General features: G+C 36.9%; 1 protein-coding gene across 1 annotated transcript in view; it reads right to left on the reverse strand.

Moving 5' to 3' along the window:
* The window catches only part of SLIT3 (slit guidance ligand 3), a 433718-nt gene that overhangs the window by 119682 nt on the left and 294466 nt on the right, over window positions 1-19570 (reverse strand). The window contains 4 exon segments of the mRNA XM_008503402.2: window positions 670-833; window positions 3518-3661; window positions 11788-11859; window positions 17500-17571. Coding sequence (XP_008501624.2) covers window positions 670-833; window positions 3518-3661; window positions 11788-11859; window positions 17500-17571 — 452 coding nt within the window.

Raw genomic sequence — 19570 nt, forward strand, 5'->3', positions numbered from 1 at the left:
TTTGATTCAAAACTTACAAAACCCAAAAATCTTACCAGCTGCGATGGCAGTTTTACCTGAATTAGCACATGTTACTTGTGGATACTAAAAAAATAATCCATAGAAGTATGTTAACTGTTGCCATCCCCTTACCTTCAGCTTCACTTATACCCTAGGCAAGCATAGCTCATTGCTAGTTGCATAAAAATCTCACTTACACTGCTCTCAGCCTTTTAGGTCTGAGAACTTGAGCTCATCTCCCATTAAGGTCCTTAAGAGTTCTGCCTGAACACAAATGATGATCCATCCACCTTCCATCCCTTTAAAATATGATATATGCCACATGGATTCATACACATCTTCATTGTTTTCCTTAGACCATTAGCAGCCTAGTAAATTCTTTAAAATGAAATGTCACAAACTTTTCCTTTTTTCTATTCTGTGTTTTTAAGAGACATGCAGAAGCTAGCTATAGACTGCCCCCCTTGCATGTTTTGTTTCCTTTTTATTTTTTAATCTATAAAGTAATTCGATTTCTGGAGAACTAACTGAATTTTCCAAATTTAATTTTCAAAGATGCTCTGTAATACCCATTATAGCAAACACTGTCCTGCAGATTTGATTAGCAGGCTCCCTGAACCTGCTTATTTCTGAATTGAAAGCACAGTCCAGCCTGGATAAATGAATTACCTGAGCAGCGGAACTTCTTGCTCTTGATCTGGCTGATGCGTTTGTTGGCAAGGCGACGCGGATTGCTGCACCGAGTGCCGCTGGTTTCTATCGGATTATCCTGCAGGTAATCAGCCAGCCACTTCAAATGGCAGTCGCACACAAATGGATTCTGAGCTAAATGTCTGCAAGAAGGATGGGATGTTTAATCAGAAGTGACCTGTGACACTGGCCTCCATCACTGTTTCTCACAAACTCAGACCTGAAGAGTAGAGTAATTGAATGAGCTTCCAAAGACCCAGGCCTGGCGGAAGCCACACAGAGCTGCACATGAATGGGAGGATTCTGTAGCAATCACATTTCATAGCTCATTAAACCTGTTGCAAATCCTTTCGCAGAGGAAACAAAAATTAAGATAGCAAAGCTATCTGTGTCCTGCTTAAAGGACACAGACTTCCTGTCTACAAAGTGCAGTGTTTTCTCCTGAGAGTTTGATATGCTGTCTTCTGAGAGAAATGCAACTTTTTAGATGCAACTGACCTGAAGATAATTTAGTATCCTTGATTAAAAGAAATTTTATTGACAAGCTCCACTTCTTAGGGCTCAAAATGTGAATTAGTGAAGTGTCTTGAATCTGTGGGCAAAATCAGCAGCAATCTAGAGATTTTTTCCCAAGAGTGAAACTGATATTTACATGTATTTATCATGCATAATAGTACTTCCCGTATGTATTTTTCCTGGACCAAAAATTTTTATTGAGACTGAGTTGTTTTGTAAGGTAGAACTTGAATCTGTCCTTCACAAAAACTTGCACAACATATTTCCAACACAACTGGAAATTATAGCATTGATTTGAAACAGACACTTAGATTTTGTTCATAGAAATATCTTAGGGAGAAACAGCATTTCTTTACTGCTGTTATGATTCAATCTGCTTCACAAAGCTAAGCACTGTATCAAGAATGTGTTTTCAGGTCTCTCCCAAAGCCAGATTCTGATCTCACCTAAAATGACTTGCACCAGTCCCTCTGCCTTCCAAGTGAGCAGGATGTGGTTCTCCAATAACTCCAAAACCAGTTGATAAGACAGATGTTTTAATTTGGTTTGGATAGAGGCATAATGTTACAGCCTCAGGAGAACTGTGCGTTCTTTCTGCTAATGTGTTTTTCCCAACTCTAGAAACATCTTTTCTTTTCAGGCTGCAGTTATATTTATGAACTCCCACTTAACAGGAGTATAAAATACTGCAGGGCAAGGGCTGTCAAGGAATGGAAAGTGAAAGCACACGTAACAGAAAGTGCCTGAAGAAACCAAAGATTATTTTTGTACAAGAGTCTTTTCTGCTATGAAAGGTTAAAAGAACCAACAAGCATTTCAAGGCAGTAGATGGGACTGGCTTTGTAGCTCTAGAAAAAAGGCAGACAATGGCAATCACTTGGAGTACTACAAATGGGAGAATGAATCAAAACACTGCTGAGAAATTGTCTTGGTGAGAAGCAGCAAGGTCAAAGTAACAGCCACCAGGAGTACCAATAAAACCCCATGGAAACAAAAGAGAATTTTTTATACCTTAAAGGTGGTTTTGTTGTTAAATGTGACACATCCTAAATACTTCTGTAAATGAACCTTCTCAGTCAACCTTATCTATGTGTACAAATATGCTACAGCAGAAGAAAGTACACTCAAGGCAGGGGGTTCCAGGATTATTCTAATGCCTTAATGATTTGTAGCCATACATACTGGCCAGATATCTGTTGGAAATAAAGGTTGTGATTGTGGCTGCCTGAGGACATAGCAGGAATCCCTGCTGCTAGAAATCATGCTCATTTTTATATGAATTAAAACATTTATAGAACTAATTTGGCCAATGCAAGTCCAGTATTAATATATAATATATACATATATGTACATGTATATATTTTTTTTTCAGCACTTTAGTATGTGTATGTATATATACATATAAAATGTGCATATATATTATAGAATGTACTCATAGACATACACATTTATATTTAATACTGGAAATACATATACTAAATAAACACACAGAGTCTTATATGCAGACACAAATATATATGAATTCAAATATGAGGTAGAGGGTTTTTCCTTGGTTTTTATTTATATCAGGCTGCCAACTTCAGCTCTGAGGAAGTACCATTTACCTTACTATCTTACTAATCATAGCTTCCGGATGAAACATTTTGCTGTAAAATACTGAGTCTTGTCTATATTTTCACTATAATTTTTTAATTTTGATCTGCCCTCTCCTAATGCCTCCAATTCAAAAACTTACAGAATATATTTAGAGGATTTTGATAATGGACCAAGTAATACAATGTACCATTTCTGTCAAGCGGAATGTCAGCGGAAATATGGTTTCAGAAGTCACTATCCGTAGATCAGGTCACAGCCCCAGTAAGGACAGACGCCTGCTCATTAGCTCATTTTAAAAACTGTTAGTCTATGGTATTAAAAGAATCTGCAAATGGAAGAATGAATCAAAACACTTCTGAAAAAGTGTCTTGGTGAGAAGCAGCAAGGTCAAAGTTTATATATAGTAGAGTCAAATTTACATGTCATGTTCTCAACAAACAACAGGAATGACTTTGGGAGTGCAGTACACTTATGGCATTTATATCTCTATGGGCAGGCTGTATCTATAGCTGGATGTGCTGTGCTGAATTTATGCAGTTGTTTTTTTTTGTTTTTTTTTTTTAACTCCTTTTATTTCTGTCAGAAGAGGAGGGGCTGCTACCTCTGGGTATCTTCCAAATTGTCTTTATGTTGGGTGCAGAGCCTTTGCAAAGCCAAGCAACATCTTTAAGGGAAAAAGAAAGAGCTGTCACTTATGATATGCCTGCATACTCACAGCGTCTGTATCGATCGGAGAGGTGCAAAAAGCCCCTTGCTGATGGTCTGCAGTTTGTTGTCATAAAGAGATAGCAGTTTGAGATTATGCAGACCTTGGAATGTGTTTACCCTCAGGCAGTTGATTTTATTGGCATTGAGAAGCCTGAAAACAGAGGAAAGGGTTATAATTCATTAATCTTGTAATAAATAAATATAGACTGATATTTGGGAATAATTCTAAAAATATTAACACAGGCACCAAAGTCAACACACATTTAATGCTCTTCACTTGCCTGCTACATTAATAATAAGAAAAAAAAAATCATAGTCAACACTAGCACTTTCACAGCTGGGGAATATACAGACATATAACAGTGCTACCTATTATCAGTATACCTGCATTTTCTTCTTTTTTGTTTGTTGTGGAAAAAAAAGTTTGACCTTAGATAGGAGAAAGTCCCATAGAAGGCAATGAGAGGCAAGTGAGGTTACATTTTGACATGAACTAATACAGAAATTAATTTTACAAAATCATATGCAGCCCTAGTGTGATCTCTCTGTAACCTGGATTTCTGTACTGACACCCAATCCACACTACTATTGGCTCCACCAGAAGTAACAGGGTAATGCTCATATTAGGCTACAGGAACAGTTACTCCCATTGATTTGACTTCTGTGACTTTTGCCCCAACAGCAGACATCAATGTCATCTCTTACTACTTGCTTCTTACAGACATTTTTATGTACAACCCAAAGCAACTTTCATTCTTGCTTGGTTCTTCTACATTAAGCATTTCTCTTTTATGCTTGCACCTTATCTTTTCCATAAAGAACAGATGAACAAGTCATTAGAAGGCAGAATCACAGAATGAGCTACTGAGTTTGAAAACTTTCCCAACATGCACCTTGGCATTATAAATCCTTCGGCTTCTGCCACCTGTCCTTGTGATTCCACTTAATAAACACTCAGAGCAAAGCTGACCTAGAACTGCAGTGAATTCATATGACTGGAATTAATTTTAATTAGTTTCAACACAACCCAAATAAACTCAGTGTTGTAAATTAGAAATCAAAATGTGACAAGTTTTTCTGGCATCAATTTTCCATGACCTGATTCATGGTGATACAATCTGTGACATTTCTGTAAAAGCCAAACACTGAAAATGAGAGAAAATGGTCCTATATATACAGCCAAAAAAGCAGGAGCTCTCTCCTTTAAACATCAGAGAAGAGAAGGTAATTTGAAACATGAAAGTTCCCATACAGCCTATTTAGAAGAGACATTTCAGAGGTACCACACAGCTTTTCTGAGTAGTCAACACCTATTCTACACACCATCTACACAATATATCTGCAGTACCTAAGTCTAAAGAGGACTTATTGTGCACGCTACAGAAATTCAGATGTGTCCATACTGAGTGGATCATGAGATAGATTAATTACCTATTTCTGATAAGAACCAGTGAGAAAAGAGCAAGGTTAGAGGGGAAGTTAAAACCCGTGAGAATTAAGAATAAATCACTCATAATTTTTTTTTCCTCAAAGTTACTGTGAGTTAGAGGATGACTTTTAGACAGAAGAATTTAGGTTTACATTCCTTTCAAAACTCTCAGTTGTTTTAAAATATCCCCTCTGTGGATAGTCCCCTATCTAAATTCCAATTCTTTGCTTAATCTTTCTTCACTCTCACAGTTCCCCAGTGGCATCTCATTACTAATTAGATATTCAAGGCTGGCCTCACATGGAGTTAAAATTGGTTACAACTATTTATTTATTTATTTATTTATTTAAACACAAAGGCAGTTGAGAAAAACATATTCCAGGAAGCAGAAACAGTGATCTTCCTTAAACACTAAGGAAGTGTTTAAGTAAACTATACTACTCAAAAACATACCAAGGGTTCCTTTTCATTGGACTCACACCAACAGAAGGAGCAATATTAGAAGCTGAGTCTTATTTAACAAGAATTACATGGTATTTATTTTGTGCCTATTTAGGGTGAAAGTAAATTCCACTAATCTTCCTATTTTGTTGTCAGCTTGATTGGATGAGATTTATACACAGCCCCCAGATGGGGTGCAACATTCAAAAGGAGGGCAAAAATTCAAACAGAAATAAACCAACTCGCTATTGAGAGGGATGATGGATTATTAACTTGTCTCCATTTTCTTCCCTCTGGATATGTTAAAACATGTAGATATCTCTTGTAAGCCTACCTAGGGCCACCGCAGAATACAGCAGAATGGTTAAAGACTTTGTGGTTTGTAGATCACTGAAAGTGTTTCCTCAAAAAGTAGGTTTGTTCATACACATCAAAATATTAACATTTCTTCTAAGGCTTCTGAATGAATGTGTACTGAATTGGCACTGTAATTGTATCAGATACTAAAAAGTACCATCTGCATAATTAAGATGGTCCCATAATAGAATTATATGCCCAAGCACAGTTTCAAGTGATTAACATTTTGAACTCCAAACCCAAACTATTGAAAAAACAGTTTTTTAAGAGCAAGTGGGGGTGTTTCTATTGCTTTTACCTTTAGAAATGTTTGTATTTTCAGCTCAGTGAACTTAGGAAATCAAACTATCAGCAAATAACCACACAGCTCAGAGAATGAAATGGCAGCCTAGCAACACATACTGCAAGAGACTGCAGGTTGATTTCTGTTGCTACAAATTGAACCAGAAATCATCCTAGGTACGTCAATGAGCCAAAATGAAAATGTCAGGGACAAAGGTTGCCCAGAGCCACCGGAAGCCTTTCTTTTTACTAGCTTTGTGTTTTGACAGCAACCACAAGACCATAAAAAGGAAAATGTTTGGCATTCCATGAACTGGTTGGCACATCCCACATGCCAGGTTCCACTGGGAAAAATCAGAACTCACCAGAAAAACACAAATGTGAAATGCATAGGAGACTTGTAAAGAAGAGAAATGAAGTTGTCTGCATGGGTAGCAAATAACAGCAGAATACAAAGTGAATATACATGACTTGTATAAAATATAAATAGTTAAAGGTTTTACCTTTAAGGCTCAGAAAAAAAGATTCCTTAGGATATAAAATACCCATTAGAAAAAGCCCAAGATTTTTTTTACATTTTTGTTTGCTTGTTTGTTTTTTCCTTTCTAGAATTTTCTTTTGATATTTATAGAGAATCAAGTGTCACCTTTAACACAACTATTCATAGGAGAACAGCTCAAGTGCCAATATATAAGTATCTAGTTAAGTACTTTGCCCTCCCAGCAGTCAATTTCAAGCAACAGCTAATGACAGGATTGTGAGTGCCCCTACTTACTTATTGGCAAAATATATTAGGTTCCAGGAACGTTTTTTAATGGCCTAGATTGTAGACTTTGAATGCCTCTCACTTTATTAAGATATTTAGACATCTACTGAAATTTACATTTTCTAATATGATGGCTGAAGAGTCTGTCAGTGCTTCAGTTAATAATAACCAGTGTGAAATCATCATCATGCTTGCTTGAACTAGCTTCAAGTATTTCCCCGTGTTCAGGAAACTGGGTGATGGTGATGAAAAATTTATTCAATATAAATTAAATTTGAAAAGTCACATGCTCATAATGAGTCAAGATGGAAGCCCAGATCACAGTCTGACATTACTGTTTTGGAGAGATTTTAAAGGCCTCCTTTCTTTTCTGAACCAAAAGACTGCAACTCCAGCCGAACACCATTCATTAAACAATCCTGCAGTACTCATGTTACAACCTGGAGAATTGTAAGCATGTGTTGTCATAGTATCTGGATTTCTGGCCAGATACTCAGAATTCAGTATTGTCCAATTTTCGTCTGCAAATAAGCTCACAGCTGCTTATAGAAAACCACATGATAATTCAGATGCACTGCAAAACCAACACATTTCCTCCACTTCCTCCACTATAAGGGCATTAGCTTCTTGTGCACTAATAACCTGAAAGGTTTCTACCAGGTGTGTCCAATTGGAGCACTGGCATCAGAGGAGATAATCAATTACACACTGACGTATAAACTAGCAGTTGTTTTGGGAAGCTGCGTGCAAACAAGCTACAGGAATGACACAGAAAAGGCAGATGCTGTTGCAGTCTTTCATTAGTGCCTGACTGTAATTGTATTTCTGTGTCTGGCAGATGCTGCTCCCTCACTTCAACAGCAGTTATTGAGATTAGCAATATTACCACAATAGCAGTCTAAATGCAGAAATCTGAAGGAAAAAAGCTTGAGGCAAACAGCTTGAAAACAATTCTAAAGCTATTAAACAGGTCTATGCAGACAGTATTATGTCCTAGAGTAGAAAGATGAGGGGTTTATTGTATGTGCACTGCAGCCAGGAATATTTCTGAGTAATCAAGGGAAAAGCTCCTGTGTGATTTTGCTAAGAATTTGGAATCACCAAACCCAGAAACAACATAGGTTGCAAAGGATGTCCAGAGGTCATCTGGTCTGAGCCCCACTCAAAGCATGGCAAAATTATAGATGTTTAATGCAGATATTTGCTTTACCCAAGAAATAATTATTTCATCGAATCACAGAATCACATTTAGAATGGCAGGAAGCCTGAGGAGTTTCTTGTCTTGATAGTCTGCACAAACATGGGTGAGCTGTAAGGTCATACCAGGTTGCTTAGTTTTATTCAATCTGGTCTTTAAAATCTTCTAGGACAGAGAAAGTATAACTTCTCTGGGCAGGCTCCTCTAGATCTTGACTTATCATTGTAAACATGTTTCCCTTTATATCAAGTCAGAAAGTCTCTTTAATGTCTCTTCTCTCTTCTCCATGAGACAAATAAAGAACTCCATGGAGCAAGATTTTATGTATCAATTAAAGATCAAAAGATTGCTAAGGGAAGGAGGAGGGACTACTGTGCTTTAAAGTACTTGGAAATGGGAAACTGTAATTTCTGTATTTGGGCATTTATATACTTTTTTTTTCAGTTTATTGTTAAAAAAACAAAAAATGAACCAAAAAACCAAAAAAACAAAAAAAATTCTGAAAAAGGTATCTGACTCCAGTTATCCCTTTCTATCCCCTTCTGGATAACAGTAAAACTCTAATCCAAAATGACCTAAAATTCTCAGGAGACACTTGATCCAGTCTGCCAAAACATCTATGAGGATAGGTTACAGTAGCTCCAGTAGCTTTAGAGCATCCTCTATCCTGGAAACTTCAAATAGGATAAGGTAAATTACGTGGTCCATGAAAAGCTCCTGTTCCACTGAACAGATACACAGTTGGACTTGTACACTAATGTTTGCTTGCTGTGTTGGTTACAAATGCATATTTAGGAAGATAAAAGATTTGTGAAATCAGTAATTTGACAGAAATCCAATAGTGAAATGGAAGATGTCTGATTATAATGAAGACCTCAGAAACAAAACTTTAAATTAAACCAATAGGGTTTGAAAAAAATACAAACAAAAAAAGCTGATGCAACTTTTATCTAACCATGCCTACTTCTTTTCTTGACAAATAAAATGCAATACTGGCTTATCTTCCTCTGCCTTGTACAACAGAAATACAGAATTCTAATGCCAGGTGGTCTAAAACTTGTCCTGGATTCTACATTTCCAATACGCTGAAGTCAAACAGGACAGTTCAAGATGCCCTCATGCCTGAGCTGAGCATTATTTTACCCAGCTACAGTGTTTCTGACCTCAGTGGTACTGTCTGCAGGTGTAAGACACTTTAACAAAACCATTCTGCCAGAATGGAAGTAGAATAAGCTGAGCCTATATTGTGAACGTCTATTTAAACAGTAAGATAATGACATTTCTGAGAGACTCTGATGAGTCCTATCCAAAACAGTAAGTAACAATATTATCTGCTCTGCTATTTCCCAGTAATATTTTTTTTTCTTCCAAATACAATGTCAACAATTTTATACAGGACCCACAATGACTCCCTTTTTCTAATTGTGTACTCCTTTTCCAACACAGCAGTATATTTTCAAAAATGCTCCAGCTGAAGCTCAGGAAATTATACTGGCTACCAGGATATCTTAATGAGAGCATTCTTATCAGTGTGTCCCCAGACTAATAAGAAGAAATCCAATCTAGAACCCACTAAACACTAAACTAGATCTAATCACAGGGCACCCCTCCAACTGTTCAGCTGCAGGTTTAAAATCAGAGAATACTTTTTTTGGTTTGGTTTGGTTTTTTTGTTTGGATCTATTAATATACTACAAGCAATCCCATCGTAGCTGCTTCAAAGCCATGATAAGGAAAGTATGAACTTGTTTGCATTTAATGTGTGATCATTCAATAGTGTCCTTGCCAAGAGCTACTTTACAAACACTTTGAAGAAGACTGTCATGCTCCAGAGACACAATACTCTGGGAATCCAATAAAAGAGCAATCTGTTTACATCTCAGCTCAAGAATATTTAAAGTTGGAGTAAAACACTTCCTAATCTTTCTCTGGTATTTAGGTCTTGCCACCTTAAAAAAGCATCACTTCAGCTAATTCAGACTGGAAAATTACTGTATTTGGGCTTAAATATCTAAGTCATTGAAAGTCTGCACTACTTACACACAAGGACTATAGTATAAAGGCACTGGATCCTGTGTAATGCTTTCTGTGAAAGGTCTCGACCCACATTTTATAACACAGCCATGAATTGAGATATTTTGTTTTTTTTCTTCTGGTGGGAAAGATCAGATGGAGCACCTATCATTTTAACTGGTAAACATGGGGGGGTGTAGTATAAGTATGATAAAGCTTAGATTTTTTTTTTTAAAGATAGTTTCTTCCTCAGAGTCCAAGTAACAAGTTAAGTTTTAGCTTGCCTTTTGCTCACAGCATCTTTATTGTCCCACACACAGCCTGAGTCTGACACGTCAGCTCTACCCACATGTACTGAGTCCCAGCTTCTGAGCACTTTCATGCTCATTTTTCTCATAATGTGGCAATCTACCTCCCCCTCTAAATACAGCCTTCTCTTATTGTACAGGCTAGCCACGAAGACACTGAAGTTATAACAAACTTGTGAGGCATGGCACAGCAAAGAGAAGAGGAGCTGCCAGAAAAAGTATGTGCAAAAGGTGAAGAAGACATAACTGTCTGTGTGCAGGAGATGAACAGCTTCCACTGTCACAGCTCAAGGACTGTCATAAACAAACCAGACGTGCTCCTGCTTGTCCTTTTCTAGAATAAGGTGGGTCCATGTTTGCAACTAAGATCTCATGGATAAATTAGGCATCTGAATGGTCCTTCACATAAAATCAAGAGCAATTTCCACCACTGCACATATTAGTGATTTGACTTTGCTCTGCTTATTTTAAAATAGCCTATAATAAACAGCAAAGACTGCAACCATAGAGTGGAAAATGGAATGGCAATGGTACCTTTTGGATATTAATTTCTGGTTATAGCAAGTCAGAAAGACTTTAAAACACATTGTAAAAGGCACTTTTTAATGTTATATTTTGTATAATTTATTGTTTGGGTGTGGAGGGTTGTATGTGATGTAAGCCAGAATTGATCAGTTTATCATATATCACCTTACTTTTCTGAGTGCATCATGCATGATGGTAAACAGACTGTTAGGAACACATATTAAACTCTCTTCCCTTCTGCTCACTCCACTGACTGGCTGAAATAGTAGCTGGTTTCCTTCTTTTTGAAGGAGTCACTGGTTCCCAGTGTGATTATGGAGACGAGTGACAAAATTTCCAACCTCACGTTTGTCTTTAGAAATTTTTTGTGCTACCTTAATAAATATCAAAGAGTGTTCAATATATAACTTATCCCTGCCCATGACTGTGTGAAATCACATATGGCGTCAAAACTTCAAATGCATAATACATTCTGAGATAATTTCTCTTGCAACTTTTGTCATAATAAGAATAGAGAACTGAACAGGACTCACATCAGTAAGATCTTTCATACTGCCATTTTGCTTGTGTGTGCTGGTACTTTCAACAGAGTAGCCCTTTAAGGATCTAAATATTCAACCACAAATGCTATATGCATAAAAACAGTCAGATAGTACCCCACTCACACATCAGCTGGTGACCAAATTTCCTTTCTTGGGCTTTATTGACTCTCTCATTTCCTCCCCACGCTTAAATCCTCAGTGTGTCTATCACCCATTATACATACTATGCTATAAAACTGTTGGCACCTTTCTTTTTTATTAAACTCTTGCCTCCCTCTTGCCTGATACAGGAACAACAGACAAGCAAGTCTCAGTGAGTTTTCTGTGGAAAAGGTGATTATATTAATGCTAGAAGCTGAAAAACCCATAAATTGAACTAGTCTGTAAAATAAGGAAGAGGAAGGGATCACACTTACAGCAGCTGCAGAGATACAAGATCATCAAGAAGGCCCTGGGGAATCTCTGTGATCTTGTTTCCATACAGCACTCTGAAAGATACAGGAAGACAAAATTAATCTTAAGTAACAGACTGGTTTAGTGTCATCTCACATCTTTGCATCATCATCTTCATTGATCTCGTGCGCTGTGCTTGGGATCTGTGGGCATTTCGCTTAACTACTGATCTCATTTTCTTTTCAGAGAAGCACATGGTATTAAATGAGTTGTTATGATTCAGGCTTTGTATGGTGTTGGAAAGAATTCTTAATGTAGAAACCGGACATCATCCAAAACCTGTACCTGAAATATCTTTTTTTTTTTTTTTGAGGGCTTTTCTTCTACCCTTTTCAGAAAGATTTTAACCATTGAAAGGAACATTGCTTTATGCAAAACACTAGAATTCTACTCAATGATACTGAACTTAAAAGCCACGGAGTACAAGCTGCTTGTAGATAAAATTTCATAAAACTGAATCTCTTGAGATATAATAATAGGCATAAAATGTGACACAAGAATCTTTGGATAAAGTAGTACAGGTTCACCAGCTGCTGTTACAATTTCAACCAGCTAGCAGAAAGAAACTTACCCTGAACTGGAAACAGACATACATTTGAGAAATTAAAAAATAATTTAGGTATAGTTAAAAAAATCACAAAGGGTTTAATAACAGAAATGAGAGTCACTATGTATAATTATTCAACCATAGATATATATAACCTGGTGGCCATGGTTTAGTTTTAATGGAAAACTCTTTAATGGAAAAATGCACAAATAGTATAATCAGATACTGAATAAAGGGAAAAACAGACAAAACCATTATGCTACAATGTTACCCAGGGATCAGAGCAAATTCATGTATGACAGATACACCTGAATTTCAATCACTGCTACAGTATTTACTCACGTTATAAGTGCAAGTTAATACAATTTGTTGCAATCAGGAAGTGAGGTGGGAGCTTAGACAGGTCCTGGTAAAAGAGAAGATTAGGCTAACCCTGAAAACTTTGTGCCTTACTTAACATTTTCATAGACTTCATACTGGGGAAAACAGCATATATGTAATTTCTACACACTTCCTAGGACATGGTAAATAACTATAAGACAGCTTATGCCAAAACTTTGTTGCTCATGTGTCACTAAACAGGTTAATTCACTAGCTTTCTACTGTGAAATAATATGCTAGCAATGAATCAAACAGCCATGTGAGGCTGGGATGTTGGCTGAAACCCTGACTTAGCCTATCTTTCAACATTTAAAATACTAGAGTGAGTTAAAAATACTGAAAAAAAAAACCCAAATGCTTACCATGATGGACAATTTACAATACCTTCTGGCCTTCCCAGAGTATGTAAAGAGTATCCAGTTCACTCTTTATCAGCCATTGGAATTATATCAACTCTGTGGGAGAGTTCCCAGATGAGCTCATTTCTGAGCCTAGATAAAATGAGTCTAAATAAACTAACATCACTTAGATATGAAAATCTAAACTCAAAATTTCATTTTCCATTACTTTTGTAGTTTAGAAGGAAGTGAATGGCCATGGAAGAAACTAATAATCATCTAGCATTATATTTTCTCTAAACAAATGCAACATAATTTCCATTTAACTATTGTGGAGTCAGGAGGCTAGCTTTCAATGTGTTATTTTGTGAGTACTTGATAGTATCACCGATTTTTTCTAATTTTTTCCTAATTTCAGCTGCAGAAGACATACACAATTTCCAACCTGAACACAATTTCATGCAATGTGTGTAGATTTTTAAGCTCTATCCAAAACTAGACAGAAATGACAGCTGAACTTTCAAATGTATAGCAGGTCCATTTAGATAAACAATTTATGAGATAATATTCACATCTCTGGAAATGTATTGGGCTCTAAAACAACACCCAAATGGTTGACACTCATACTACTGTACAGATGAGCTTGTAGGTACCTGTACCAGGAAGCAAAAGCAGAACCTTTGCAAATAAAATATTCATAAGTGGTTAAAATATTAAGCAAGTGCTCAGAGAATCCAGTATCTCTCCATTTCATTTTTCCACTCTTTCTGAACGGCATTGTTTTAGCATTATCTGTATATATATATGTCTGCATCATTTGTATACATCATCTGTATTCAAAGTTTAGACAATAAGTTCTGTGATGTTAGATGAATGTCTACCTGTGTTTTGTGAAGCAGCAGGATCATCAGTGGTAATCAGCAAGGCATAGTAGTACATAAGAACACATAAGAAAGAGTTTGAAGTTAATGTTTATAGAATGACCATGGAAAGAAGTAAACAAATCCTCATGCCATACTTAGCGAGTCTTTTTTCTGCCTGTAGAGTTAAAAACACTTTTACTAAGTAAAACCTTACAGACACATCAACACTCATACCCAGAGTTGCTACTTATGGTACTACTAAATGCAAATATCAAAATGATTAGGGTAATTTTTCATTTACTTTTAATTAAGAGTCAAGGTCATAGTGCAGTGTTCCTCTGATTTTGAAATCTTGGATGTGTTCATACATTCTCTTTATTATTTTGAGCAAAATAAAACTAATTAAAATAACTTGTAAGATGAAACAAAGCTTCAATTTTTAGAAGCCATGAAAAGAAAATAAGCATTTTCAAACCTAATTGGGCTCATGTTCATGTGGCAAATTAAGATTCAAACAAATTAACAGCTAAACAAAAGTCAGCATGAGAGCTCAGGCACTTGTCTCTAATTCATATTCATGTTCAGCACTACACAGAGCCAAATTAGCTAATGCCATTATCTGCCTGTGATGCCAGGGCTGAAGTCAAATGGTCCTCCAGAAAGAAGTAAAAAGGAAGGGAGAGGGGATACACATAATGCATTGCACCTAATTTCTTGAGTTCTTTATTTCCATTTACTCTAATAGAAAGTGCAGAAAATTCAGTGTTCTCATTTTTTTGTTTAGGACAGGAAAGTATACTCATAACAACAAACATTGGTCTGACCATTGGAATATTGGTTAGATTCTTGATGGAAGATGGTTTTGTTCAAAATGTGCCAACTGCTGTGCCCCTAACCAGTGCTGTGAATGAGTCAGCCTGCAGAAAAGACTGGCCAGGGTCAATAAACTCCATTATTGCAGTCACCTTTGTCTATGTCCTGTCCGCACTGGCATGCACTTTGGTGTTTCCAGAATAGCAGCTTTGGGGAAAAAGAAACTAAACAAAAGCCCCAAACAAAATAACACATTCAAAAGGCCACAGAACAGCAAACTGTAGGTCAATTAAGAACTGACTTTTTTGAAGACTTGCCTATATCATTAGAAATTCTAAAAATGTGTGTTCAGTTACATCCCTCACATATGTTGCAGGACATGCAGGTGTCCTGGCTACCATGCAAACCTGGCACAGAAACATGTATCCTTCTACCCCCTAGACCCTGAAATTTTAGATTTAAAACATTTTTTATTAAAAATACACTCAAAAAGTTAACATGTAATAAAAATAAAATCTATTCAGTATTTGCTGCCAAGAGACAGCAAATCAGAGCATCACAACAGCACATAATAGAATGCAAAAACAGCGACTAATTATTATGTGCTCCTGGTTGTTCAGTTACTGATCAGCTTTGCTAGGAGACAAAGTTAGCTACGTGTCTGACATGGAGAAGATACTACTCTAAACATCATGTACATTTTGGGATAAGGAGAGAAGTGAGCTATAGTTTAATTCCATATTTACAATGCTAATTTTAACTGCAATAACTAGAGACTAGGCCAAAAATGGCTCAAGATACCAATGGATATCCCCTTGTTTACTGTTCCTTTCTTTTCTCACCACACATGGAAGTGGCTTTTAGAAAGACAGAAGTCAGTCTGAAGAGAGATTAGTCATAAAGATGTGAAAACACATCTGACTTGCCAGTGGATGAACCTTATTCTTGTCTATTCTGTAAGACAGGTCTACCTAGCACCAGAATGTCCTGTTTTTTCTCCATGGCTGTTTTTCAGTGGCATTTTGTTTCCTACTCATATAATGACTGTGTGGAATCAGGAATTTCTACTCCATTTCTCTTAGAAATAGTTGGAGCTGGACACAGTACTCCAGGTGAGGTCTCAGGAGAGCAGAGTAGGGGGGCACAATCCCCTCCCCTGACCTGCTGGTCACTACTGTTTTGTTGCTGCCCTTACCTTACATATTTAAACATTATTTCCCTGAAACATACTTTTGAATGACTGGGCAAGGAATACACAGCCATTTCACTTGCTTCGGTGTTCAAGTCAAAACACTACCACTTCTCATCCTGTTTATATTCTTATTTGCACTCTGATGTGTTCTGTCACACTCCTGAGGCCACCTGAGGGTACCTAAACTCGCTATAGCTAAAGTTGAATACCTTCTGATACGGGAAATCAACCCCAGTAGAAATGTCTTTCCTGTCCATCTTGCTCCTAGTCAGGAGGTTTGCCAAGACCAGAAAGCTGCAGCATTGCAGCAGCAGCAAGCAGTAGTTTCATACTAAGCCAAAACTGTAGTTTTCAGTAAAAGTCATTCTCTTAATGAAACATTTCCAGACAGCACTGAGGGATTTGACCATTTCCACAGCATGTTGCATATCACTGCCCTAAATATATACAACAAAGGCTAGCAACACTTAATACATATTTCTGGCATTCTCCCGGCTGGATTCAGGGCATAAAAAAGGACCATCCTTCTGCATTCTGCCTCAGACGACTACATGTACTTTAGTACTGAGTAACCTTCTAATATTAGCACAGTAAACAAGTTATATAGGTTGTTAGAATTATCCAGTATTCTGAGAATTAAATATGGCAGCTTTCAGAAATAAATTACACTCTTAAAAATCAAACTGTGTTATATGAATACTAATGAGCAAAAAGCTTTAAAATTAACCCAGGTAACTACCATTCCAGTTGAGCGTCCCCTTTTCTCTACATTTGGAGCTCCTTCTAACACTCTATTCTAGTTCATTCTTCCTATGCAGCTTCTGACTTTATATTGCTCCTTTTACCAATAAAAGCCCCCTGTGGTTTAAATATAACTGTATTTAAATTCAAATTGGTGCTAAAACAGTTTCTGTGTTCTATAAAGAGAAATGAGATCCTACCTTCCTTTTATCTTTTATATGTAGTAATATTTTCATCCCCTCCCAGCTTTATCCATTAGTAATTACAGCAAAGAAATACAAACATTTCCTTCAGTCCTCAGGGTCTTCCTTAACTAGTTTGAAAAAAAAAACCCCAAACCAACAGACAAAAAAACAATACCAAAACCAACCAACCAAAAAACCTCAAAAGACAGTGTAATCTTAGTTCTTTAATACAGAAGGAAAATTTGGTATGTATTTTCACTGACTTCTCCCCCAGTAACATCATCAAAAAGCATCTGAGGTATGAAGAGGTCTTGGTGTGCCGTGATGAGTTTGGGGCACAGATTAGCCTGCAGGTGCACATGCGCAACAGATCAACTAATGCACTGTCTTTGAAGTAAGTCAGTAACCTTGAGGGAGTTTATCTATAAAAGGACTTACTAGAGATTAGTAAACAATTCTTCCTTGTAACCTTCATGACCAATTTCTAATTTAAAAAAGATCAGATGCTTCACTCAAACTGGCAACTGCACACAGAAACATAAGTTCTTCTAGATACCACATTATCCTTTTTATTTCTCTTAAATGCAAGCCCATGCAGTTCCATTTACTACTTACAATGAAACGAGAGACTTCAAGCCTTTGAATGCATCAGGCGCAATTTCAGATATTTGATTCTTGCTGATGTCTCTGTAAAGAGAAGGGAGGATTAAAAAAACATTTGTAAACAGGAATCTGAGGAAAAGATCTTTGCTGTAGTTTATTGGAAAAATATACCCAATATGAAAACAGAATCAAAAGATCATACTACCTCAGAGAAATTACGAACTATATAAGGACACAGATAAGCAATCATCAGAAAACATTTGTCTGTACAACTGACCATAGCTTCAATAAATCAGCAGCTCCTCTGTTAATAATTTCTTTCATTTTATGGACATGGAAACAAAGTCTTTTAACGAAGAGCTTTGAAGAACAACAGTGTAGCCCAATGAAAAAAAGTTTTGATCAAACCATTTTAAGAACTACTAATAATGGAGAAAGCACTTTGACTCTGTGGGTTGGTTCTCAAGCATAGAAAGCATAAAGATTGTCATGCATTATGTTCATAATGGAACAGATCATGGTTTATGATTATTTGACAAGATGGGTAAGGTGAGGAAAGGCCCTAAGGTAGCTGGAAAGTGACGGCAGACACGCATTAAGGAGGATGGTGGAATCACCAGTGTCAACATGAGGTAGGCACCAGAAGAATGGCAGCAAGGCTGTGTTTATCTAAGAGATATCTAGTTTCTTAAACAAGTATTTTCAGTACTATTCTCTTGATTTGCTGCATTTCAATATTTCCATCCTTTCTCTCTCCCCATGTCTGGATGCTAATGAGTGCCTAACTAATGGTGCCTGAACATGCATGAATGCCATGCTGGGTAATGACACTCACTCACTTCATGCAGATGCACTAAAATCAGCATTAGAAGATAATTATTTCCTTTCCATTATAGCCCAAGCTCCACTGCTGTTGTACAAAGAGGCTCCACCTCCTTCTGACTTGACCAAGGCAAAGAGATGAAATTATGTTTTTTTATTTTTCTTCCCTCTCTTTGGTCTGCTTTGGTAGAGATCATTCTATTCCATGCTCGATTTCCATCCAAAAAAAGAGATATGGATTGTTTTAATGTGCACAGCTAAGTCAATTAAGATGACATAAGTCTCATTTTCATAATTCAGGGATCTCTGAATGCCACAGTGGAAATGTGGATTTTTAGCTGGAAACAATCAACTTACCAGGATTCTACAGGGGCAGAGAATAGTAGTCTTGCTGCACCACTGACAGTACAGTAGAAATCTTTCAAAAGACCGTTCAGCCCAGCTTGGTGGGAGGATGTGCTCAGTTAGCAGTTAGGGACATGAAATGGTTTTGATGTTGTATCATGGGAGCAAGGACAGCCTGAGTCACTGTATAACATAAGACTGTACAGCTTAAATGCCTTTACTGTAAAAGGTTTTGAAAAAAAACATTTATTTTTAGATACAGCCAAATGCAAATATTATTAATAGCATGGCTGAATATGCTCTTTGTTGACTAACATTATTAGAAACAGATTACTTGATTATCTCTAACGTGCAAAATGGACTGTTCTCATTGGACTAGAATACTCAATAAAGATTCATATCATATGTAGTTTAGTTTTTAACAAAAGTAGAAATGTCACACAGCTACTGAGAAGACTGAAATCACAATGCATTTTCTGCCAATATATAGAAAAATTAATTTGACAACATCGGATGCCACTACAGGCACCAGAACTAGAGAGGCACAGTCATGTCTTTTGAAGTAGCTCTATGTACTTGGCTCCTAGCCTTTTGCTACAAACTTGATAGTTAAAAGTTACAGAATAACTAAGACGAAACACAAGGTAATGCCATAAACTTCGGAATTCATAGGCTAGGGGTTACAGAACTGTGGTAGAAGTACAACTTTTGTGTACATGAATTCAAAATGGTGTGACTGACTGGACTTGGATGCTTCACCCAATAATGAGAACAACTTCTAATTCTGGAGGTGGAATGTATCTCCTTTAAGCCCCTCAAACCTCTTCTAAATCTCTTGAAGAACTGATGACAGAGGTAGGAACTGTTACATCTGTCCCAAAATCAGGAGAACCATCATCCCAGACTACATAATTCA

This window comes from Calypte anna, chromosome 13 (genome assembly GCF_003957555.1).
Source record: "Calypte anna isolate BGI_N300 chromosome 13, bCalAnn1_v1.p, whole genome shotgun sequence".
Classification (NCBI taxonomy): Eukaryota; Metazoa; Chordata; class Aves; order Apodiformes; family Trochilidae; genus Calypte; species Calypte anna.